Source organism: Leopardus geoffroyi, chromosome B4, assembly GCF_018350155.1.
Source record: "Leopardus geoffroyi isolate Oge1 chromosome B4, O.geoffroyi_Oge1_pat1.0, whole genome shotgun sequence".
In the NCBI taxonomy this organism is placed as follows: Eukaryota; Metazoa; Chordata; class Mammalia; order Carnivora; family Felidae; genus Leopardus; species Leopardus geoffroyi.
This window is the reverse complement of record NC_059341.1, coordinates 128,294,924-128,319,204: the sequence shown is the minus strand read 5'-3', so window position 1 is coordinate 128,319,204 and position 24,281 is coordinate 128,294,924. Positions and strand designations below refer to the sequence as shown.

The following is a 24,281-nucleotide window of genomic DNA, read 5'->3' as shown; positions in this document are numbered from 1 at the left end:
CTCTCATCAGCTGCCTTATCTCCCTGATGAATAATGTTCCCCTTCCCTGAGCAGCAGCCTGGCAGGAGGCCCACCCCGCATGGAGCAGGCCGCTGACAGCCGTAGGAGCCCAGGCAGCTGTGGGAGAGCGGGGCGGCCCCCTGGCCCCTGCATGGGGTGAGGGCCAAGCCCCCACCTCACAGACACATGCCGCCCCGGGGCCCCCCAGCACCAGCAAGCCGCAGCTCCCAGACTCCGCCATTCCAAGCACATCTCAGTCCCCAGTCACTGAAAACACAGGCACATGCATCCTGCCCCCTCAGGGGTAGGGACTGTTTATGGGAGGTGCAATTTGTACCTAGCAGTACAAACCTCTACACTGCATAGTTCTGTGACCCTGAGAGCATGTTCAGTCACTGCAGGTCTCGGTTTCCCGCATCTGCAGAATGGGTTAATGACAGTGATGTGTGGACGCTGTGGTTCTCTGCTCCGACCCGCTTTGCCAGCCGGTGCTCCCATCCCCCAGCACTGTGAGTGCCATGGTAACAACTGTGCCACCAGCTTCTTCAGAGCCTTTGGCTGAGGGCAGCTGTATCCCTGAGAGAGCCCAAAGGCTGACTCCCTCTGTTACCCTTCCCCCTTTTGTCAGGGGACTTGGTAACTGAGTGATACTGAGGATGTAAAAACCCAGGCCTCTCTCCTTAAGGTGGGACAACTTCAGAGCCCTGGAGATTAGGCCAAGACTGGACTTTACCCACAACTACACCTCTCCTTGGCCCCTTCCCCTTCCTTTCCTGCTTCCCTCACTCCCTTACAGCTTTGCCTCAAGAGCACACCCTCCCTCCGTGAATCATAGATTTTTGGAAGCTTGTTTTGGGCTTGGCTTCTAGGGGACCCAGCCCTAGATAAGTACCTACTTCACAGGGGCTTTATGTGAGGATTTGATGAGATAAGGCTTGAAAAGCCCCTTGGAGGTGCCTGGCACTCAGCAAGTACTCAGTAGCTGGTAATCTCGATTCTTACCAACTACTGCTATGTGACAGAATGTCCCAAGAGAACTCGGACAGACACAACAGAGGGGTGGGTGTTGAAAGCCTTGGTTCTGAGTCTGGAATTGGAGGCAGCCACCCCAGGAAGGGCCCTCAGAGGTCGCTTAGCCCAACTTCCTTTGTTCCAGTGAGGACGCTGAGGCCCAGAGAGAAGCAGCAGGTTCAGAGACCCACAACAAGTCAGGGGCTGAGCCGGACTAGGTGATGTCTTGCTTTCTCCCCTCATTCTGCCTGCCATTTTGGCGTCTTCACATCCTTTTCCCCTACTAGTTGCTGAAGTGTTGTTGACTTTAGATGGTTCAGAACCCTGAGAAGTGAAGTCAGAGAACACCAATTTTTGTGGATCTCTTTAGCACCTACTATGTGCCTCAGGCACTCAGGGAAGGATCCACAAATGTATACACCAACCGCTGGTTGTGGCAGAGAGCTCACCTGTTTTCACACGTGTATTTGGGGGGGGGGTGGTGGTTAACTCTAACTTTCCCAAGAAATGAATAATGCCAGCCCATTCTACAGGGGAGGTATTATTAAAAGAGCAAGCTTTGCAAGACAATAAGAGCAGGCAGGTAGGCAAGGGTATTTCTGGACTTGCTTTGTTTCCATTTTAAACACTTAGGAATATTCTTAATTTCCACAGTGCTCTCTCTGAATGCCACTTTGACATCCCCTTCCTTTCCCCCAAGTCTACAGAGTTACAAACATGAAACAGATCGTGTCTTCTCAGGGGCAACTGTGGTCCCATGTGATTGGAGTATATAGTACCCCAGGGGATGGCCCTAGTGGAACTCAAGAAGTAGACCAAAACCACAGCGGATGCAGGACTTTCTGTGTCATTCAAAAGTATTTGGGCTTCAGTCTACAAATAGCGGGCAGCCTCCACAACCCTTTGTCGAGGACAGTGACACACTTGGATGTGGGTCCTACAAAGATCTCTCTGGGCACTGTGAAGAGGAGACTTGAGAGGCAAGGTGAAACCTCTGTCCCCAGAAGGAGACACCCTCAAACAGGTGAAGAGTTTGGTAGGAGGCCACAACTTGTGAGCTGCCAGGAGACACCATGTGGGTAATTTCCACATGAGTAAGACCCCCTGGAGGTGCTAGGAATGGAGGGTAAGGAGAAATCACTGAGGAATTTGGGGAGGCAGTTCCTGAGCATGGGGAGTGGCATGGACAGAGTGTACCATGAATGGATGGAAGATGAGTGTGGAAGGCAGCCAAGCCAGTGGACTCATGCAGAGGAGATGGAGCTAAGAGGAGGCCCAGGCGACGTTCTGGGGGAGCACTGAATGCCAGGTGAAGAAGTAGGAACTCCCACCAGTATGCAGTAGAAGCCACTGGAGGGTCTTGAGCAGCAGAGTAGTACGAGGAAAGCAGGATTTGAAGATCAGTCCAGAAGAGGCATGCAGAAGAGATTGCTGGCAGGAGAGCTACCTCCCCAAGTTGGAGGTCATGCACTGACCACTTACAGGCCACATGCTCTGTCCAGACAAGTTGGGTTTGCCTACTCTAGGTGGTCAAGTACTTTTAAAAAGGGAGATTTCATGTGAAAGATTTCACATGAAAGGCAGGTTTCTAGCTTCATTTGAAAAACAGGATTTGGTAAGACTGGACCAAGTATTTCTACAGGGCCACAACCTGCTAGAGTTGGGTCACCATGGTCCCTTTAGGTACCGCTTTGAGTTCCATGAGAATTTTCCCATAGAAATCCTGCTTCATTTATTTTTGGTGCCAGTCTGCATGGTGATTTTTAAAACTTCTCTTGAATGAGTCATCAAAATTTTAGTTTTTGAGAATTTCATATAAATATCCAGATTTGGGCTTTAAAAAAAAGTCATTAGGGCCATCTGGGACCTCATTCCTACGTGGCCATAACAACTAGAGCTCAGGCTGTTCTATCATTCACCAGCCCTCTCCATTCCCCCTGGTTCTCTACAGAGACCTGTGTTAGCTGCCATTTATCTAAGGGGTTGTCTTTGCCTACAGAAGAATGAAATGTTTCTTGAACTCAAGTCATTATGAAAAGTGGGAAAATGAAAGATGGAGTAAGTTGTGTGTAAAACAGTCCAGAGACAACATTGTGGAAATTAATAATAATCCTATGTGTTTACTACGGAAACAGAGAGTGTGTTAGATGCCACTGAAGGTCGTACTAGAACAGGCTAGCCCACTTCATCCAGCCCTGAGGTCACCCACTTGGGCCCTGTGGCATTTAACCTGGAAGTCCCTGGGGTAGAGGCAGGGAAAATGAGTAACACTCAACAGTTTGGACTCTGAGACGGGACCTGTGCTACAGAGAGGAATAAGGTAAGGGACTGTGACCCCAGGGACTAGGAACTGAGGGTCTATTGAGATGTCCTGGGAATGAGGCAATGAGAGGAACACCAGAGGGAGAGGGAAACTCTTCTGGAGGGGAGAATCAGCAACACTGGTGGCTCTTTGCACAGCTGGTGTCAGAGAGAAGAGTTGCAGATGACTTTAGGGCGACAGATCCTGGGCTTCTGGGAGCATGGTGGGTAAGAGAGAGAGGGAGAGAGAGATCCCATTTTGAGGGAGGCTGATAACTTGAGGAGCTGAGTATTCAGGTGAGTGGATGGTGCTGGTTGCGGAGTGCTTATGCACGTTGACTTTGAATCACTCAAGTCTCATGTGGACCTTGTTCTTGCTGTGCTTAATCTCTCTGTGCCTTAGTTTCTTGAAAATACTCTCCTCCAAGCAGGATCCTGGTGGGGATTAAAGACAGCACAATTAAAAGCTTAAAACAAAAAAATCAAAAGCTTCCTCCTGGCTCAGAGGAAGTTCTAGGTAAATCCAAGTCATTTTCACTCTTGCCTGTGAGGACAAGATGGCCAACCCACTGAACGGAGATGATTCCACGGGCAAAGAAGCAACATGGAGCCTTGGAGAAGAGGCACAGGAAGGGAGAAGATGGTGAAGTGAGGGGCCAGGAAGAGGCAGCTGGGAAAAAGGAGAGAGGGAGGAAAAGGTTTGGGAGGGAGGAGCAAGATCATGCTACAGAGGCCACAGAGGAGCCTTATAGCAGGGGTTCACCACTGGAGGAAATTTGCTCCCCTGAGGGCTCTTGACATGTCTCCAGACGTTTGTGGTTGTCACAACTGGGCTTGGGGATGCTATTGGATCTAGTGGGTAGTGGCCAGGAATTTCCGAACACCCTACACTGTACAGGACAACCCCCCACAACAAAGAATTATCCAGCTCTAAATATCAATAATGCCGAGATTGGGAAACCCTGCTCTAGAGCCAGGAGGCTATCGGATTTGACTCATGGGTACACCACTAGCAGATTTGTGATCCTGGCAAGTTTTTTAACTGCTCTGTGCCTCAGTGTCCTTATCTGGAAAATGGGGGTGATGATAATACATACCTTGTGGGACTGCTGTCGGACTTACATGAATGAAGATATCCACAGGGCTTGGAATAGAGACTCATAGTACATTAGCGATTATTAGAAATCAGGAAAAGGGAGGGCATAGCAGCTTCATCTCACTTTGGCATTTTGGAGTGATCTCAGTGAAGTTTCACGAGGTGGAAAGAGGCTGGGCCAGATGCAGAGGGTTTTGGAGATGGTATATGGGAATTGGGGCTAGCAGGTATAGACTTCCCTGTCTAGCAGTTGTAGCAATGGAAGGAAGAAGGGGCTAATTATGACTGCCAGGCCAGTGTGGTTCACATCCATTTATTTGTTGATGCCAACCTAAAGTTTTGATTAATGCCCAAACTGTTATATAGTCAACTCCTGAACATAGAGGGTGTTACAGGTGCTGATCCCCTGCACAGTCCAAAATCTGTATATAATGGCTGACTCCCCCAAACTTAAGTACCAATAGCCTTCTGTTGACTGGAAGCCTTACCAAAATAATATAAACAGTCAATTAACACCTATTGTGTATGTTACATGTATTCTATGTTGTATTCTTACAACACAGTAAGCTAGAGAAAAGAAAATGTTATTAGGAAAGGAAGAGAAGATACATTTACAGTGCTGTACTGTAGTTACTGAAAAAAAACCTGTTTATAAGTGGACCTGAGCAGTTCAAACCCATGTTGTTCAAGGGTCAACTGTATAACAAAAGCGGAAAATTTCAAAACAAAAGAAATCACCTGCAGCCTCACCACCTTATCAAATTAGGAATTTTCCATCTCCTCTTCCAGGACCATAATTTTTACTGTGTTATGATGGTCATAACACAGATTACCTTTTCTGTTGTTTTATGTCACATGAAATTGTCCTATAAGCATTTTCCATGATGTTACATCATTGTTATATTTATCATTTTTTCCAAGATGAAGATAGCCTCATTGTTTTTTCCTGGTTGTAAAAATACTCTGTGCCTTTTGTCTTTTTTAATGCCAAGAGTACCAAAAAGTCTGAAGAAGAATATGATAACCCCTGTTTTCCATCCCACTCCTCGGAGATAACCAGGGTAACATTTTGATAAACATCCTTCCAAGCAAATCTCCATGCATTTATTGATGTGTTGATTTGTTCATTCTTTTATGTAAATACGAACATTACTTGTCAGTCCATCTTTAGCCTTAAAGTGGAAGTTTCTTTTTTGTTGCTGAGTAGTATTTCAGTGTGTGTGTGTGTGTGTGTGTGTGTATTTTATATATATATATATATATATATATATATATATATATATATATACACACACCACATCTTCTTTATCCATTCATCAGTTGATGGACATTTAGACTCTTTACATAATTTGGCTATTGTTGATAGCGCTGCTATAAACATTGGGGTCCATGTGACCCTATGAATCAGCACTCCTGTAATAAAATCTTGCCATTTGCAACAACGTGGATGGAACTGGAGGGTATTATGAATAAGCCAGTCAGAAAAAGACAGATATCATATGTTTTCACTCATATGTGGGATTTGAGAAATTTAACAAGACCATAGGGGAAGGGAAGGAAAAATAAGTTACAAACAGAGAGGGAGGCAAACCATGAGAGACTCAAATACAGAGAACAAACTGAAGGTTGATGGTGGGGTGGGGGGGGTTGGGGGAGAAGGGAAAATGGGTGATGGGCATTGAGGAGGGCACTTGTTGGGATGAGCACTGGGTTGTTGTATGTAAACGATGAATCCCGGGAATCTACTCCCTAAGCCAAGACTACAGTGTATACACTGTGTGTTAATTAATGTGACACTAAATTATTTTTAAAAATAATAATGGACACCTGGGTGGCTCAGTCAGTTAAGCGTCTGACTTAGGCTCAGGTCATGATCTCACAGTTCATGAGTTCAAGCCCCTCATTGTGCTGTGTGCTGACAGCTCAGAGCCTGGAGCCTGCTTTGGAATCTGTGTCTCCCTCTCTCTCTGCCCCTCCCCCCCCCCTCAAAAAATGATAAACATTTAAAAAAAATTTTTAAGTGGTAGTTTCTTATTGTTGGGTTGGGGTTGGGGTTATTGTCTTGGGAAGTGGGGAGGCAGCAGGGGATAAGCACACACAAGAGCACAGGAGGCCAGGAAGTTCTGAAAGTGGCAAGGAGGAGGAAATATTGGCGATGGGCAGTATACCCATTTCCTGAGGCTGCTGTGGCCAAGCACCGCAGGCTGGGTGACTTCAGCAGGAGAAATGAATCCTCAATATGGTGATGGAGGCTGGAAGTGTGTGATCAAGGTGTCAGCAGCACCATGTTCCCTTCTCAAGGATGTAGGGAGGGTCCTTCCTGGCCTCTTCCCAGCTTCTCGTGGTTACCACCAATTCTTGGTACTCCTTGGAGTGTAGACCTATCTTTCCAGTCTTTGATTCCTTCATCACATGGCGTTCTACTCTTCCTCTCTGTGTGTCTGTATCCAAATTTCCCTCTTCTTCTAAAGATACCAGTCATTGGATGAGGGCCCAGTCTACTCCAGTATGACCTCATCTTAGCTTGATGAAATCTGCAAAAACCTATTTCCAAATAAGGTCACATTCACCAGTAACAGGGATTAAGACTTCAGTGTACCTTTCCGGGGGGACACAGTTTAATGCATAACATGTGGGGTTCCCCAGAGTGACGGAAGAGGAGGGTGGAACAAGGAGAGAGCAGCAAGGACTCCTTCTCTGAAATGAAATGAGAGGCCAGGACAGAGAGATGGAGATTCTGAGTCTGAGAAGGGAGATGAGGAAGCCCACTTCCTCCAGCAACTCACGTCTGTGTTTTATTAACCTCCTAATGGTTCACAAAGGGGGCCACGGGATTCATCAGAGAGCCCGGCCGTCCAGAAGCCCCACTGGGCCCCTTCCCCACCATCGTTATGCTGCGCCGCTGGCAGCTGCCGTGCGGGCCCCACAGCCTCGCTGCAGCATCCTGTTGTCCTCTCCTTGCCAGACTCTTGGTTGGCTGCCACCTAATTTCTTTTCAGCCTGGACTAATTTCTTGCAGTCCTCAGGCTGGTGGGAAGCATCCCTAACTCCCAAAGTCCTTCCATATGGCTCTCCGTCTGCAAAGTGTGCACATCCTCTCTGTTCTATCCTTGTCACAACACGGTGGTCCATAGACACTCAGGGGTATGGAGACCATTTCAGTGTTTTGAACTCCCCCTGTCCTTTTTCTCTGGACACCTGTTTCTGCTGGTTTTTATCAGTTCTGTTGGTCCAGATTTGGTACCCAAGGTTGAGTTTTCAGATAGAGAAGGATTAAGGAGTGTGGAGACACTTCAGAGGGAACCTGAAGCCTCTCTCTGCTGGTGAACACCTATGTCAGAAAGTCTAGAGCCTTCCCAGGCACAGTTGAGGTCAGATCTGGGCGTGATGGGTCAGCATGGCTGAAATCAGCATCATCATCACCCTTTGTCATCCTGACCCTCGGGGAATGAGGGACCGATACAAAATTGCAGTCAAATGGCTGAGATTAATGAGGCTTCTGCTTATTAACTTAGGTCCCAGGCACAGCCTAGCCAAGATCTGTTCTTGCCACCACAGTTTCTGCCTATTTGAGGAAATCGTTAACACTTCTTTGATGGTTAAAAGTCACTCAGGCTTTGCCCCCTGCCTCCTGACATTGCCTGAAGCACCCAGTAATCTCCCAGCAGTGCATCACCTGTCCCGTCTCTACCATTTAATTATATGTTGTCCTTGGTTTTCCTCTCCAATACTGACAACCACTTCTGAGAAAGCTCTGGAACCAGGGACCCAAGTGATACAGCTCATATTAAGTCTAAAGCTGAAATAACGAGAAAACCCAGGCATAGGCTCCAGCTGGGATGTGCTGATTTGTATGGTATTGAAGGAGGCCGCCTTGCCCAGGCATGAAAGATGCAGGGCTTGGACCCAGTGGGACCGTGGAGACAAGGGGGCAGGAAGGGGCTCATGAGAGCCATTGAGACTTTTTACCTAGCCTCATCTCTTGCCACCACCTCCTCAGACCTTATATTCCAGCCATGTAACCAATTGCAAACTTTGCCACTTCCTCCCAATATTAGTCAGAGCAAGAGTGATGGCAGGCAACAGACCCAAGTCAAGCCAGTGTAGGCATCAAAGGGAACTTAATGGTTCATATAACTCAGAAGAAAAAGATGGTTACAGGTGCCGTTCCCTCTACCTGGAATACCTGCAAACCCCTGCCCACATGGCAAACCCCTACTTTCCTGTTAAGACCCAAGCCTCCCGGTACACACTTATCCACACCCACCCCCAGACAGAGTTGAATACACCTTTGGTCCACCTTCATACCTTGTACATGCTTCTATTATTTCACTTACTCATTGGTGCATTTCGTGAGTCCTAGTCCTTTAGAATTGCGCTCAACTCCTCTTCGACTGTGGGTTTCCTGAAAGCAGGGATCATGTCCCTGTCATCTCAGGGTCTCTGGCCTCTACCGGGGACTTCAGCCCACTGTCAGGGCCTGAGAACTTCTGGTGGCCACATTCTTGGATGTTGGGGTGGCATCAGGGCATGGCCATTCCTTGACTGGATAGAGAGGCTGAGGTGCTGGGTATGGAGGGCAGAACTTCATGCCACAGGTCGCCTGACTCAAGTCACTAATTTCTCTGCATTCCTTGCAAATTCCTCATACCACAAGCTGTCAGGAAGGACCCTGTGCATTCTATGTAGCAATGATTGGCAGTATTCAAACCATAACATGTGCCTGGTTTGCCCAGATATATCACTCGTATTTAGTGTTTGTTTTTCCACATATTATACTTGAGAATGTTAAGAGGTCATGGGGTCCATCTTGAATTCCCTGGGGTTAAAACTTTCTTGATGATGCTAACATATCTCCAGAAGTATAGAACATGTTACCTTGTAAGGCAGTCCCTAGTTGTTAGGGGCCACATGCTATCTCCTGGAAATTCTGGCTGTCAGTCCCAGTTCTCTTCACTAGGACCACAAATAAAGAGGTCCTGCCCTTTTCCAGTGGTCAGTTCACCTCATTCTCATTCATTTGTTCACTCATTTATACATACATTCATTAATTCAGTCATTCATTTAAAAACATTGGTATGGTCTATTTTGTTCAAGACAAGCACGTCCTCTGTTCTCATTGAGCTGTCATCTTTAGAGGGAAGAGACAGCAATAAAAGACTAAACAGATAAAACAGGAGAAATAAAATTGCCACAAGAGCTATAAAGAAAGGAAAATAGGGCAATATGGGGTTTGGGGCAAACTTCAATAGAGTGAGCAGGACAGGTGTCTTTGAGGAAATGCATCCAAGCTGATGAGTAAGTGAGGAGATCGAGGCCCCCTCGGCACCACTTGGGGAGGAGCATCCAGGGAGAGAGTTAGAGGAAGAGAAGGTGTCAGTGTGGCTCAGGGGAGGTGAGGGAGAGAGAAAGGTAGAAAGTGAGGATGGAGAGGTGGGCAGGGGCCTTGTTGCCATGGTAAAGAGCCTAGGATCTGTTGTCAGAAAGAGGGAGCCTTCAGAGGGCTTTCAGCAAGGAACGGCTGTATAATTTTGAAAGAACACTTTGAGTGCATCTTGAGGTAGGTTTCCAAATCCTTAAATTAATAAATAAATTAAATTAAATTAAAGATTTAAATGTCTCAAATCTTTAAGACAAAGAGGAAGTGACCGCTACTTTTATTTCAAAGAATCAGAAAGATTCCAATTTAGAGGTGAGTTCTAGAAGTCCTCGAGAGAAAGTGCATCATAATATCTGGGACTGGAATTGGAGTCTCCCAAGATAGGCCCTCAGATACTCCTCCTGGAAGATGATCTTGGAAGGGCACCCTCTTTTTCTAGAGAGCCAGATCTGCTTCCCAACCCCAGCTCCACCCCACCAGGCTATGTCTCTCTTATGAGTTCTCCACAAACAGTGAAAAACTGGCAGGCTAGCCAGCATGAGACCTTTAATTATTTCCCCCTGGGCAGAGTGGAGTTACCCCTAGTAAGACACCAAGTTTGCTGCCACTGTTTTCTCTGGGGAAAGTCACGCTGCTGGGTGTAAGAGGTGTCTCATTGTGAGAACCAGGGCCCTAGAAGACCCTCTGATCATCAAAGCAGAGAAGTAAAAAACGGAGAGACTCATAGTTTTGACTAAGAGTAAATAGAAAATGAATTTATATGGTTTTTTGAAGGTGCACAGCCATTAAAAAAAAAAAGGCAAGCAAACAGCTAGTAAAAATTTTGCCACACAGGACAGTGTGATAAAGGGCAGCATCCTATACACAGAAATCACGTCAGTAAAGAGATGTGGGCAGAATTTTACAGAAAAGAAAATGCAAATGGTTAATGGAAGTACTCAAACTCCCCTAAGTCAGAGATATGCAAGGTAAGACAGCTGTGGGGATACAGAGTATCTTGGGGAAAGTTGCTTATCAAATTTAAAACATGTATTTTTTTGGATGTATTTAAAAAAAACTGCTGTGCTGGTGGGGCTGCCGTGACACAGACACTGTCATGTACAATAGGTGGTATACACCTTTAAAAGATTTGGGTACATCTGGGTACTTTAAAGAAATAATTCATGCCCTTTGAGCCCGTAATCCCACTTCTTAAAATCTATCTTAAGGAAATCACTAAAAAGGAAGGCATTGATTTGTGTGCAAAGATATACGTGTGTGAAGTATTGGAAATAGCCTACTTGATAATGGTGGATGATAACTTGACTTAATTATGGTATATCCATTCAGTAGACAGTTAGGTGGCCATTAGAAAGGATATTTTTGAAGATGTTTTGTTAGTAGGAGAAATGCCTAAACTATAATATGTGGAAAATAGGAAAGTAATAATTAATAGAAAGCATGAAGTCAATTATGAGTATGAATGCATATTATATACATTAAAAATAGATTGGGGCGCCTGGGTGGCGCAGTCGGTTAAGCGTCCGACTTCAGCCAGGTCACGATCTCGCGGTCCGTGAGTTCGAGCCCCGCGTCGGGCTCTGGGCTGATGGCTCAGAGCCTGGAGCCTGTTTCCGATTCTGTGTCTCCCTCTCTCTCTGCCTCTCCCCCATTCATGCTCTGTCTCTCTCTGTCCCAAAAATAAATAAACGTTGAAAAAAAAAATAGATCATTGGATTGTAATGTACATATAAGGAAGTACATACAAGGTTATTAGGGATTTTCTCTGAGTTGAGAATTACAAGTAATTCTGTTGACATTTTTGTGTTTTCAAGGGTTTTTTTTGTTTGTTTGTTTGTTTCACACAATGAACATGTGTTACTTTTACAATCAAATGAAAGCAGAAGATGGCTATATTTTGTCAGTGCTCTCTATTGTCATCAGATCCCTGTTAGAGACCCGCCACTCGCCCCTTCTTTCCTTCCCTCTGTTGCTGTAAGAGCCAATGAAGTGGAGCACAAAGAGCAGGAAAGCCAGAGGAGGGACCTGAGTGTGACCTCCTGCTCTGGCATGGTTTTGCCTGGTGTCCTGGGACACATCACTGCCTTGCTATGGGCCTCAGTTTCCCCATCTGTAAAATCCATTAGTTGGACTGGTTCAGCTCTAAGAATGCAATAAGGATATAGGCGTAATAATTCCAAGCCTCTAACCCAACTACAGAGTGATGTGATTGACCATTTCCATGAGCCCAGTGTCAGCCATACCCAAGATGTCAGCATCCACATGTCTCCTCTGGGATGAGTTACAACTTCGTGGGCGAAACCCTTGCCATTTCCTTTAGGGACGAGGAAGTAATATTCATGTACATCATTGATTCCTCCAACACATACTTACTACACCCCATGTATGCTCCATGGTGCCAGGCCCTGGGGTGTACAACGAGACCCAAGCTCAGAACGATTTGGGAAATGTCTGCACCTGCTGCACATTCTTTCCTTCTGTCTCCACTGGGACAAGTCCTTCCCATTTGACAGTTATTTTAACTTACATTTGAATTATTTTAAAGAGAAACAGTTTATTTGAAGCTAAGTGTCTTAACTCTGGGTGAGACAAACAGATCATACCATTTTGAGTGTAAACCACCCACCCATTGGGAAGCTGATTACCTCATGTGAGCTAGAAGTGAGGAATCTAGAAATAGATGGAACCTCGGCAGTGTGAGCAAAACAGTGTGTGAATCCACCTGGAGCCATGTGATGGAGGGAAGAAGAGTGTATGGACTTGGAGCGAGATCACCTGAGTTCACACATGGCTCCCCTGCTTCCCAGCTTTGTGACTTGGGGAAGTTTATGACTTCTCTGAGCTGTGTGTTCCCATCTATAAAGTGGAGAAATAGTCCCAACCTTACCCAGATCTGCTTGTAAGTGCTAATCAGGATCACGTCTCCAAAGGGGCCCAGCAAAGAGCCTGGCATGTTCTTGGCCATCATATTAATACTCTTGCTGCTTTCCAGAGGTTGCTGCTTGAAAGGGACATGTTTGAAATATACAGGGTATATATAAATATATACATATCACGTACATATAGGTATATATATATACATACCATGCTGCATGGTAGTTGAGAACTAGGGCCATGAGGTTACACGTATCGGACCCTGCTATGAACCTGCAGTATGTCTTTTTGAGCAAGTGACTTAATCTTTGTGAGCCTCGGTGCTATGCACATAAAATGAACAAACCTTTTGGAAATTTCTTTAAAAAAAAAAGAGAGAGAGAGAAAGAGAGAGTTTTGTTCGAGCCCCAGTTACGACAGCTGCCAGGGACACACGGTTTTTAGAAACAGGAGAGTGCTCCAGTAAGGAAACATTTGATGGAGAGCTATATGCATTTTTTTTACATAAAATTTACAAATTATTAGACAAAGAACATTTCAGAAAGTTGCAGGCTTTATCTTAAGTTTCTAATAATTGCAGGGCTGTGTGACTTTAATCTTACAGAAACCAGGGAATTTTCTTACTTTTTCCTATCTTTTGTGTTTAGAATGCTCCTTTTTTTGGTTATTTTCTTTAACAAAGCAGATATACACAATGTGCACTCAGGGCAGAAACAGATCCCATGCGTTGAGGTTTTGCTGAGTCATTTTGACCTTGGTAAATGTTAAAGTATAGCTTCCCTGGGAGCCTGGAACACACAAATGTAAAGGTGAAAATTCCCTTTATCGGTGCTCATCTGTAAAATGCAGTTGCTGGCAGCAATGCCCGCGTCCTTGGGAAGCTATGAGGATTCAGTGAGGCAATACGTGCTGCCTAGTAAAAACGGCAGTGTATTCACTGAGTTAGTTGATCCATTTTCCTCTGATTGTAAATGAACGTTTGTTCAACGTAGAAAATCTAGAAAACCACCTAAAAAAGAAAATGGATAAAATGTGAGTTGTTTTCAGCCCTTTGATTCTGTAGCTGCTGTGTTTTTGCATCCAACTGTCCCCCTCCACACTCCCCCACCCCCTCCCCATTCTGACCTGAGAGCTCCCTGCTGGCAGCAGCCACGCCAGGTCAGTGCTATCCCCAGCAGGCTGTGGCCCGATGCCCTGACCTTCCGTCAATACCCAATGTGGTGACACTACTGCCAGCCCCTCTCTTTGCAGATCCTTCAAGCCAGACTTCATCCTGGTCCGCCAGCATGCCTACAGCATGGCGCTGGGCGAAGACTACCGAAGCCTGGTCATCGGCCTCCAGTACGGAGGGCTGCCTGCTGTCAACTCCCTCTACTCCGTCTACAACTTCTGCAGCAAGCCCTGGGTGGTAGGTGATGGGCCAGGCTGACCTGGAGTGAGGTGGGCGGCAGTGGGTGGCGTCCCAGCCCTGAAACGGGCCCGTCCCATCCTTCAGCATGGAGGCCTCAGTAATGAGTCTTTTTTAAGCAACTCAATAAGCAGGCCTCTTCTTGTAATTGTTGCCTAAGGAATACTGGTTATCTTATAAATAACATTAGTGGTAACATTAAGGTACCTTACTGTTCTTACTTATATTAAATCATATCACTTTTGTTAACAGTAGGCATTGTTGAACACTTACTGTGTATTAATCTGAAAATCGTGCTGCCTGGTGCTCAAACTATGGCTATCATGTGAAGTGGACATTACTTCATTTTACAGAAAAAGAATCTCAGTTTCTGAGCAGCTAAGGAACTCACCCAGGGTCATGTAGCCTGGGAGGGGTGAAATCAGAACTTGAAGCCATGTCTCTTCAACCCCCAAGACTGATTTTCCCTGCTTTGTATTCATTAATTTCATTTGTCCCTTGATTTATTAGTCTTCATTCAAACGTTACCTGTAAAAGAGGCTTCTCCGAGGATACCACTCCCCCAAATATTCTCAATTCCCTTACCCTGCTTTATTTCCCCCCAATACTTACCTCCATCTAGGATGATATATTTATCCATTCTTTTGTGTATTATCTGTTTTCCCTACCAAAGTAATTCATTCATGCAACAAATATTTATTCAATGCCTACTATGTTCCAGGCACTGTTCTAAGTCCTAGGAACATGGCAGTGGGCAGATCAGACCCAAATCCCTGCTCCATGGATCTTATATTCTAGTGACCAGGGGCACATGCAGTCTATTAATAAATATGCCCAATATGTAATATGTCATAGAAGTGGTTCATAAGGGAAAATTTTTGAAATTTTGAAAATTTGAAAAATTTTTAAAAGGGAAAATAAAGCAGGGTAGGGAGATAGGAAATGTGGAGGCTGGGGGTACATACTGTAGTGTGCTCTGTGAAGCTCTAAGCCATCTTGTCTCTTGCTTTATTTCCCTCTGCTTGGCCTCCTGGTGGGAGGGCAGTGGTCGAGAACATGGGCTCTGGAGCTGGATTGCCTTAGTTCCAGGAGCCTCAATTTATGAGCTGTATCATCTTGAACAACTTGTTTAATCTCTCTGAGTTTATTTTCCATATTTGTAAAATGATGATAATAATAGGGTCATCCTGGTAAGGTTGTGAGTTAATACAAGTGGCTGCCACAAAGCACACACTCAATACATGGTGACAATTATTATATTCATTCAGTAAATAGTGAATGCCATCAAGGTCTCTGCAGAGTTGGCGCTCAATATTTATTGAATGGATATATACATTAATTTAGTAGATATAGATAGTTTTTAACCACTGCTATCATGGCTCTGGTCTTTTTATTCTACCCTGAGATTTTTGGCCTATGGCATCCCAGATTCTGGAAAGGGACCTAGATAGCATTAGCCCACACCCCCTACCTTGTTTTTCCACATAGACATTGTAATGGTAGCATCTACCATTCAGTAGCACTGTGTGCTATGCTGAACTCTTAACATACATATTATATTTGATCTTTAGAACCACCCTGATGAGTAGATTTTGCTAATGTCTCTATTGTACAGATAAGGAAACTGGAGCTGGACATCTCCAAAATTCGTGTGCTTGATCATAGAGTTACATATTCTCTCTAGACTTCAGCATCCTTATCTGTAAACTGAGAGATCCTCCATCATTTCTCATATTTCTGAGATCCCTCAAACCCTCTAACTGGACTCCATGTTGCATCACACCTGCAGACTATACCCCAGGAGTTTGCAGACCAAGTCTAGTTGTAGAAAGTTCTTAAGTTACCCATTCTCTCTGAGCCATTAGTGTTGACTTACTCCCAAGTCAAGTCTGGTACAAGACTTGGCATGCCTTCTAGCCATTTGACACCCACCATAGGCCACAAATTGTAGCATTCTTAATCCTGATCAGAATTTTCCATGCCCTTCCCACTTATGTCCACCAGGAGTTCCCTTTTGCTTTCTGGATAAATTCCAAGGCTCCCAGGGATGTGTCATGGATCACCCTTCGTCCTCCTCTCTCACTGTCCCCTGGATCCAGGGCCACAGCTATGACAGCCACTGAGGGTCTCCAGTGCATACCTGAAGTGCCCTTCCATCTTCTCTGTGTCATCTGCTCCAGGGAGTCATCCTGACCCCTTCTCTGTTCCTCTTCTAGGCTTCTCAATCCCCTTGCTTTCCTCCAGAAAGGCATTGTTATCTCAGCCATCTGCCCACGTTGTCTCCCCTCAAGCCTGGTCTTCCATGCTTAGCTTGTTATCCCAATATCAAAGCACAGTGCCAAGAACAAAATGAGCTCCCAAGGGTGCTGGGTGGTGTGGGCTGATGGAGAAAAATTTAAGCTCAAGGCCTGCCTTTCAGAAGCTTACCACCCAGCTCTGGAGATGTTAGCAACCTCTACAGTGAAACCAGAAAGTGCTAAAGCAAAAGGAGCCAGGTGTGGAAGGGATGCTGTTCAAGCTGCTGGAGAAGAGCATGGTTGTAAAAACAGAGAAATCAGAGATGACCCTAGAACAATGCAGGAGTTGGAATGCCAACTCTGAAAATCTGTATAACTTTTGACTCCCCTCCCCAAACTTAACTACTGATAGCCTACTGTTGACTGGAAGCTTTACCAATAATATACATGGTCAATTAACACATACTTCATATATTATATGTATTATATGTTGTATTCTTACAATAAATTAGGTGAGGGAAAAGAAAGTGTTATTAAGAAAATCATAAGGAAGAGAAAATATATTTACAGTACTGTACTGTATTTATCCAAAAAAAAAAATTTGCATGTAAGTAGACCTGCACAGTTCAAACCCATGTTGTCCAAGGGTCAGCTGTATTTATGATAAATAATATCTAACATTCAAGTGCCTCTAGGGACCAGACACAGCTTTTAATACGTTGCATATTTAATCCTTACAATATTGGATCTCTTGCTTTCTCCACTTACAAATGAGGAAACTGAAGCTCAGAAGCCTGGAGCAACTTTCCAGGCTTATGGGGCTAGTTAAGTGGTGGAGAATTTGAATCCAGAGTCTACACCCTAAACTGTTAGGTAGTACTACCTCTCTAGAAAGAAAGGCTTTGCAGGCTGGAGACATGGCATGAGTGTCAGCACGTTGTGCTTGTGTGAAATGTTGAGGGGGTAGTAAATGCTCGTCAAATGTAAGTGAGCTGAACTCAGCGGCCTGGCAGGAATGAAGGGCTTATGCAACCAGATAATCGAGAGGATGAGATTCCAGCCAAGGAATCTGGTCTTCATCCTGCAAACAGGGAACAGCTACTGCCGCTCAGCTCAGAATAGTCTGATACTGGAGGTCTGGGATCAAGTGGGAAGTTCCACCATACTGGATAACAAAGATTGACCAATGTTCTTTCCTCTTCTCTCCTAGTTCTCTCAACTCATTAAGATCTTCCATTCTCTGGGTCCTGAGAAGTTCCCACTTGTGGAGCAAACATTTTTCCCCAACCATAAGCCAATGGTGAGTGCCCTTTTTGACTCTGATTGTCTTAATGATATGGAATGGAAACAGATGTCCATGTTTTCAGTCCCGTTGGATGGAGGAGTGGGCTGAGGGCCACTCCCTGATTGCCTGGGCTCTAAGGAAGAGTTGTGATGTCCTGTCAGAATACCTGGCTTTCTTAGGGAAAGAATAAAGTCTTCAGGTGAAATTTTAGGTAGCAGGACAAATGACAAAGGTGGATGGCATCCCTTGGGATATTGGGAATTTTCAGCAAATTCGGGGACAACTTGAGCTGGCATTTTGGAGCCAAACGCTGATAATAAAGATAAAAGATGTTTCAAAGGTTGGATGTTGTTTCCCTTGAGCCCTGGGCAGAACCTGGTTCCAACTTTTATTTTGATAAAAGCTGTTGTATTTTGTTTGCATTGATCATCGAAGGGCACTTTCCTTGTGTGTTCCCTTTGCTTTCTGACTTATGGATGTACCTGAGGTTGTCTCTGGGAAGTGGTTGGAGCTTAGCTTGGAGCACATGGTCGAGCCCATTCATAGGACACCTGGGTGGGAGGGGTGACATCTTCCTGAAAAGGTGGAGAGCTCTTTATCCCACAACCAAAAGAAGTTGGGTGGAAAGAGTTCTGGGCAGCTGGAAATAGCCTGTAATATATCTGCTTGTGTGTTTGGTGGTCTTCTTAAACTGGTCAAAGGAATGCAGGGCCATGTCCCCATGCTTGCCATGTAAGGAATGTGAATCTTGGGCAACAGTGTAGTTAAAAAGGTATCCGAATGTCCCAGCTGGGGACTGGCCTGTTCGTAGAATCCCACGCTCAGGCTGCTGACCTGGAAATTCTACCACACGAGTGGTAGGACTGCAGGCCCCAGGTGGGGGCAGTCTAAACAGGCAGAGAGGTTTTTCCATTGATTATCTTTCCTTTATATCTGATCCAATGAGAGTCATAGAATCCAAGATATGCTGGTTGGAATAAGAAGGGTAAGCGGAGGGACGCCTGAGTGGCTCAGTCAGTTAAGTGTTCAACTTTGGCTCAGGTCATCATCTTGCAGTTTGTGGGTCCAAGCCCTGAGTTAGGCTCGTGCTGACAGTGTGGAGCCTGCTTGGGATTCTCTCTCTCCTTCTCTCTCTGCCCCTCTCTCTCTCTCTTTCAAAATAAATTAATAAAATTTAAAAAAAAAGAAAGGTAAGTGGAACCTGGCATATTCCAACAAAGTATGAACACTATAGAGAAAATTCAGGGATTATCATCAAACCAGAATGAATTTAAATCCTAGTCTGCCAGCATACTAGGTCTTGAGCAATGAGTTAACCCGAGTCTTGGCTTCCTCAGCTAAAAACTATGGATGATAGTGGGACAACCTCATTGGGTTGTGGAAATTTAATGCAATCATGTGTGTAGAGTGCTGTGCGTGATATATGATAGGTGATCAAAGTAGATTAGCTTGAAATAGGGGCAAAAGCTATACCCTGGAACATTGTCAACAATGGGATGAAAGTTGGGTGAGGGGTCTGCAGCCAACCCAACTCATTGAGGATGACAGGTCCAGCTGTAAGCTCTAGGAGGGGCTCACGGCTATAGTGGGACCTCTTGAGTTCCTAGCATTTCCAACTAGGCCAAGCCATACTTGGAATTTCAGGCAGGTGTTTGGCATCAGGCACTGATGTTTGCAACCTTCCCCTCTCAGTTTCATGGTGTGAGATTCTTAGATGAAAACGGAAAGCCAAGTCAGGGCTCCAGTCTGGGAATACTTGAACTACTAATAGTTAATTCGATAGGAATCCAGATTCTGTAGAGCTATGGAGAACCCTGGCCATAGAAACAGGGAGCAAGGTCAGTGCTGGATTAGCAGTTGGGGGGAAATCTAGAATGCCTGCTCCTACCTTGGGAAAGGACTGGGGCAGGGTGGGCTCAAGCCCTAGAAGTGAATGAAGGGAGGGGAATGTTCATTTGCCTGCAGCCAGGACAGGTGGGACCAGCTTCCAAGGCCCTCTGCTGTCTATATTACCCCCAGTGGCAGTCAGGATATAAGGAGGCAAGGGACTACAGGTGTGTGATAGAAATAAAACCATTTTACTGTTTAGAATAAAGGACACACTATAAAAAGTGAACATTATGCAACATTACAGACAATATACATTCACGGAATATAAAATTCATAAATAACATGGAGGAAAACTGTAAACAGTGCTACAAAATTTAGCAACAAATACATTCCTTCCAGACAGGGTTTTCTCTGGTTGGTTTCTCTCCATCACTTCTGGGTCTCAGGACAGCAGACTGGCTAAGGGAAAAGGTGAGGGCATGGGAGGATCTGTGAAGCCCTTCCCCCGAGAGCACGAACTGGTCTTAAATTCTTTCCCTCCTCATGTCTCCCAAATGCTAATTTTTGGAGGCTGTTGATATCCACCTCCCCTACATTCTCACACTTTGTTTTGCTTCTATCATCAGATTTTTAAAGTGTTTTCCTTGTGTAAAACTACTGTAGTGATATTTTTACTTTTGGTAGCCAGGAGCCAAACCCTTGGGTGCCATCTTGGGGTAATCCATATTGATGATCATCAAACACAAGATGAAAGGCTGGGCAGGGGAGGGTACTTGTCTCCTAAGGGCCACAGTGTTTCTGAGACAGAGCTGTTCCAATAAGTCATTTGTTTCTTTAACTGTTCAAGAACCATCATATGAAAAATGATATTCATGGGCTGTACCATGACTGCCATGATGTAGGTCTGGAGCTGGGTGATGGTAAAGGATGGGAGTCTCTGGTATTATCTACCCAGACAGATGGAGCACAGGTCTGAGAGGAGAGAGCCCCAGGTATAATGCTTTCTGGATAGGGAGGCAGAAGAGATGGCCAGATGAGGCCAAGAGGTCTTGGAATCACAGCTCCCATGGCCCTGGGTTTTTAGAAGAAATCATGGCTTCCCAATTGAGTGGTCAAAAGTAAGGGGGGAAAAAGAATGGGAATGACCAGCAGACTGCCCAGTGCCAGTTGATACAGAGCAAGGACATGGATGTACTTGCTGTTTTCCCTCCTCCTTCCTACTCCAGAAAGCACTGGGATGCTGATAGGGAGGAGGAGGGATTAGTGTCAAGTGGTAGTTCCTTCTCATTTCTCCAGTTCGCCAGTCTAGCTGCCTGCACAGTAGAAGTATTTTACCCTCCATTCCACTTTAGAATTTGATTCAGGAAAATGGCGGCATGTGGGTTTCATTTTTTTTTTTTTTCTCTTAAACACATGTACACATATTAAAGCCTACACATGACACAAGATTTAGCAAAATAAAACGTTCACGATATGATTGAAATACGGAAGTGTCTCAGCTACATAAATGACTTTAAATTATACAGTAAGTGAACAGGTGAAATAAACAAAGCTATAGCTTATAGAAAGCTCAAAAACCGCCCTCTGCCAACATCGCTTTGCAAAGGACCCTTCTTTGCCCAGGACCTGCTATTCTCTTTGACAGGGCCTGACAGATGGGACTGTGGTTCCACCAACATTTCTACAGGGAAACTTCAGATGATTCATGCTCAGGCCTCACCCCAGGTCCCTCCTTGTGTGAGTGGAGGTGACCCCATGAAGGACCAAGAATGGCCAATGCTTCATAGAGGGGATGCTGATGTCCAATTGTGAGAGGGCACTTGTGTGGTTGGGTCAGGGGTTCCATCTTGTAAGACTTGGAGGTTGAAATCAAGAAAATCTCAGAACACCAAGGACTTGGGCTTACCCTTTAAAGACCACTGGTCCGCTGACCTCAGCTCCTTTTGCTTACACAGCTGCGTTGAGAGGGCAAAGCCTCCCGTTTCCCACCTGCCAAATGGCATGACCATAGGGTGAAAGGTACAAGATAATCCAATGAATACCATGGAAACTGGATGCCTGCACTGCCTTCCCACTCAGGAGTTCTGCCAAATACCTTGCCTGGGTATTTGCATGTGTGTGTGTCTGTGTGTGTGTGTGTCTGTGTGTGTGCAAGACATCACAATGTGTTGTCTGCTTCTTTTTTTAAATCCTGTTTCAATTGGCAGCTCTGTTTCCTAAAGTGGAATGAACTGAAGATACAAATACTAAGAGGAAAATAGCCATAATCTGAAAGAAGAGACAGAGTGATCATGTTAAATATCACCATCCTACCACCCCCAACTCTGTGAAATATGCATTATCACCTACTCTTGGCATCTCACTTTCAACACTTAAACTGAAAATAATTTTATTTAATCAGAGAACTTATATTATAGTTTTATTTCAAAAAAAAACAAAAAACAAAAACACAACAAAAACCCTACAGCTGATTGCAGAGTCAGGCTTCCCTAGTGACCACCGATTTTAATCCCATGAGGTGAGTACCTCAGGAGATGGTGTTCGCCCACCAGTGAGCTGGGAGAAGAGCAGGCTGTCCCAAAATCCAGGAAAGTGGCTGTCTAGCCAAGGCAGCTTTCCCTCCTGTGCCCAGGCCCCTGACCCATACTAACTCTCATTTCTTATCTGAGCCAAGCCAGTAAGGCAGTTAAATGAAGGCCCCAAACATGAAGCAGGAGAAAAGGAGAGGGACAGAGGTCAGATGACCCCAGTTAAAGGGATGTCGAGGGTGTTCAGAATTTCAAATTTTAATTAAAATGAAAAAAAAAGTCAACTTGGAATGTCATGATTTTCTTCAAACAAGCAACGACAACAAAATAGAAGAGATTATACTACTGGCATATTTAACAGCATTGAACAGAATTCTGTGTCCTGTAAAAAATTAGCTTATGTCCCCGTGTGGGTATATGCAAATGTGTATACAAACACATCCCCCTAGGTGAGCTAAACCCTACTTTGGAAATAGTATTCTCTACCCAGCTCTACTTGACTATATCTGTGGATAGTGTACGATGTGTGTATTCCTCCGATTTACATAAAGGCAAGCTCCCAGCCAAATCTACCAGAGTTTTCCAGGAGGAAGTCTTGTGGGAGATAGAGAGAGGAAAGACATTCATCTCAGTCTTTCACCTGAGCTTTTGTACAAGGCAGGCAAATTGCCTCCTGACCTCAGGCAGATGTTTAAGTCTTCATCAACTAAGAAAGTTCTGTTATTCTGTGCTGGCTGCTTGCCGGACTCAGAAACATCTGGTCAACCCCAGCATCACTGGGCTGGGGGGAATTGAGTGTGCTGCACCCTCTCAGACCCTCTCCTGCAGTTTCTTCCTTCCCTCCCTCACTCTTACGTGCAGACACAGACAGACATAGTCTGGTTGGACAATGCAGTAGCATCTCCTCAGTGTATATGGTCTTCTGCGGACCTTGAGTCTATCTGCTTGCTGCCCTGGACTCATCCTGAAACAGTTGACCTTTCAGCAACTTCCTTGTCTGTGTCTTTTATGTACTGGGATGGAGGACAAGGGTCGAGGGAAGCGGGTCTGGGAGATGGTGAGGTGGGGGAGAAGAGAGAGGGGTAGGTGTTACAATGCCCAAATGGGGTAGTTTTTCGGTTTCTGTTTTCCTAAAAAAATAGATTATATCATCACGAAGAAGAGGAGTGTGCATTCCTCATTCTTTCTGGCATGGCACCAAAAATTCCCGCGTGGAAATGGGTGATGTCAAAACCAAAAAGAAGGGGCAGGGTGGGGCCAGGAGGATGGTTCCAAATAAACTCCATATGACAGCATAGACTTTTCCTTAAGTGTTCAAAGTGCTAAATTTGCAAGAAAACAGGCACTAATGTCATTGTCATCATCTGGGAAGAGTTAGTGTCCGAGGGAAGCTCAGCGGGAAGGGAGGGAAGGGTGGGGAAGGGTCTGGTGCTCAGGGGTCTGTGGCATTGATGATGCTTTTGTCCGGGGGCGCCCATCCTCGGTACCAGCTGCAGTAACCACCCTTCTGCCGGATGCAGGCATAGTGTTTGGACTGGTAGCCAGGGTAGCCGAAATTGGAGAGCATATCGGTCCAGAGGCACTCGTTCTTGGAGGTCACAAAGCAAGGCAGGTAGTAGCAGGATTTGATCTGCAATTAGATAACAGCCAGAGGTTGGTGGGCTCTGCCATGGTGGCCCCAGTCCTGATGCTTGCTCCAGTCTGGATTCAGAGCACTGCAGGTGGAGCCCAGCCACATCAGTCCCTTGGTGAAAATAATGTAAGTAACACCCACTAACACCTGCCGAGTGCCACCGTGTAGCAGATATCCTGCTAAGTGCTTCTATGCTATTCTCTTTAGTTCTCATAACAGATCTATCTCCCTTTACAGATAAGGAACCAGAGGCTCAGAGAGGTTAAGGAACTTGCTCTGATTTACACAGCCAGAAAGTGGTGGAACTAGACATTTGAGAAAACTCTTCTTTCTCAAGTGGTAACAAGCAAGGATGAGAGATCTCAGCTGTGGTGGAAACTGAGGAATTAGAAAGATTAAAGCATAAACTTTGGGCATCTAGCTGCCATCGACTAGAAATCACATGAGCTGTGTGAAATCGGGGAGCTGTGTGACCTAGGGCTTGTTACTTAAGCTCCCTGAGCCTCTATTTTCTCATCTGCAAAATGAGCATAGTAGTAATAAACACTACACAAAGTTGTGAGAATTCAGTGACAGAACTGCCCAGCTCCCTCCCACAGCAGGCAGGCTGTGTGCCATGAACTCTGCGCTTGAGTCAAGGAATTGGCCCTGGTTAGACCTTCCACAGCATTTGGTATCAGTAGTCCTGTGCCAGCTTG

At 45.3% G+C, this 24,281-nt stretch overlaps 2 protein-coding genes across 3 annotated transcripts in view; one reads left to right on the top strand and one right to left on the bottom strand.

Annotated features, from left to right (window-relative positions):
* SYN3 (synapsin III) overlaps nucleotides 1–24,281 on the top strand; it is a 465,355-nt gene that overhangs the window by 140,043 nt on the left and 301,031 nt on the right. For both annotated transcript variants that reach the window (XM_045463689.1, XM_045463690.1), the window contains exons 5-6: nucleotides 13,914–14,070; nucleotides 17,518–17,607. In XM_045463689.1, coding sequence (XP_045319645.1) covers nucleotides 13,914–14,070; nucleotides 17,518–17,607 — 247 coding nt within the window. The remainder of the gene's footprint in view (nucleotides 1–13,913; nucleotides 14,071–17,517; nucleotides 17,608–24,281) is intronic.
* Nucleotides 19,650–24,281, bottom strand: part of TIMP3 (TIMP metallopeptidase inhibitor 3) — a 59,013-nt gene continuing 54,381 nt past the window's right edge. Inside the window, exon 5 of the mRNA XM_045463700.1 lies at nucleotides 19,650–23,580. Coding sequence (XP_045319656.1) covers nucleotides 23,383–23,580 — 198 coding nt within the window. The 3' untranslated portion in view covers nucleotides 19,650–23,382. The remainder of the gene's footprint in view (nucleotides 23,581–24,281) is intronic.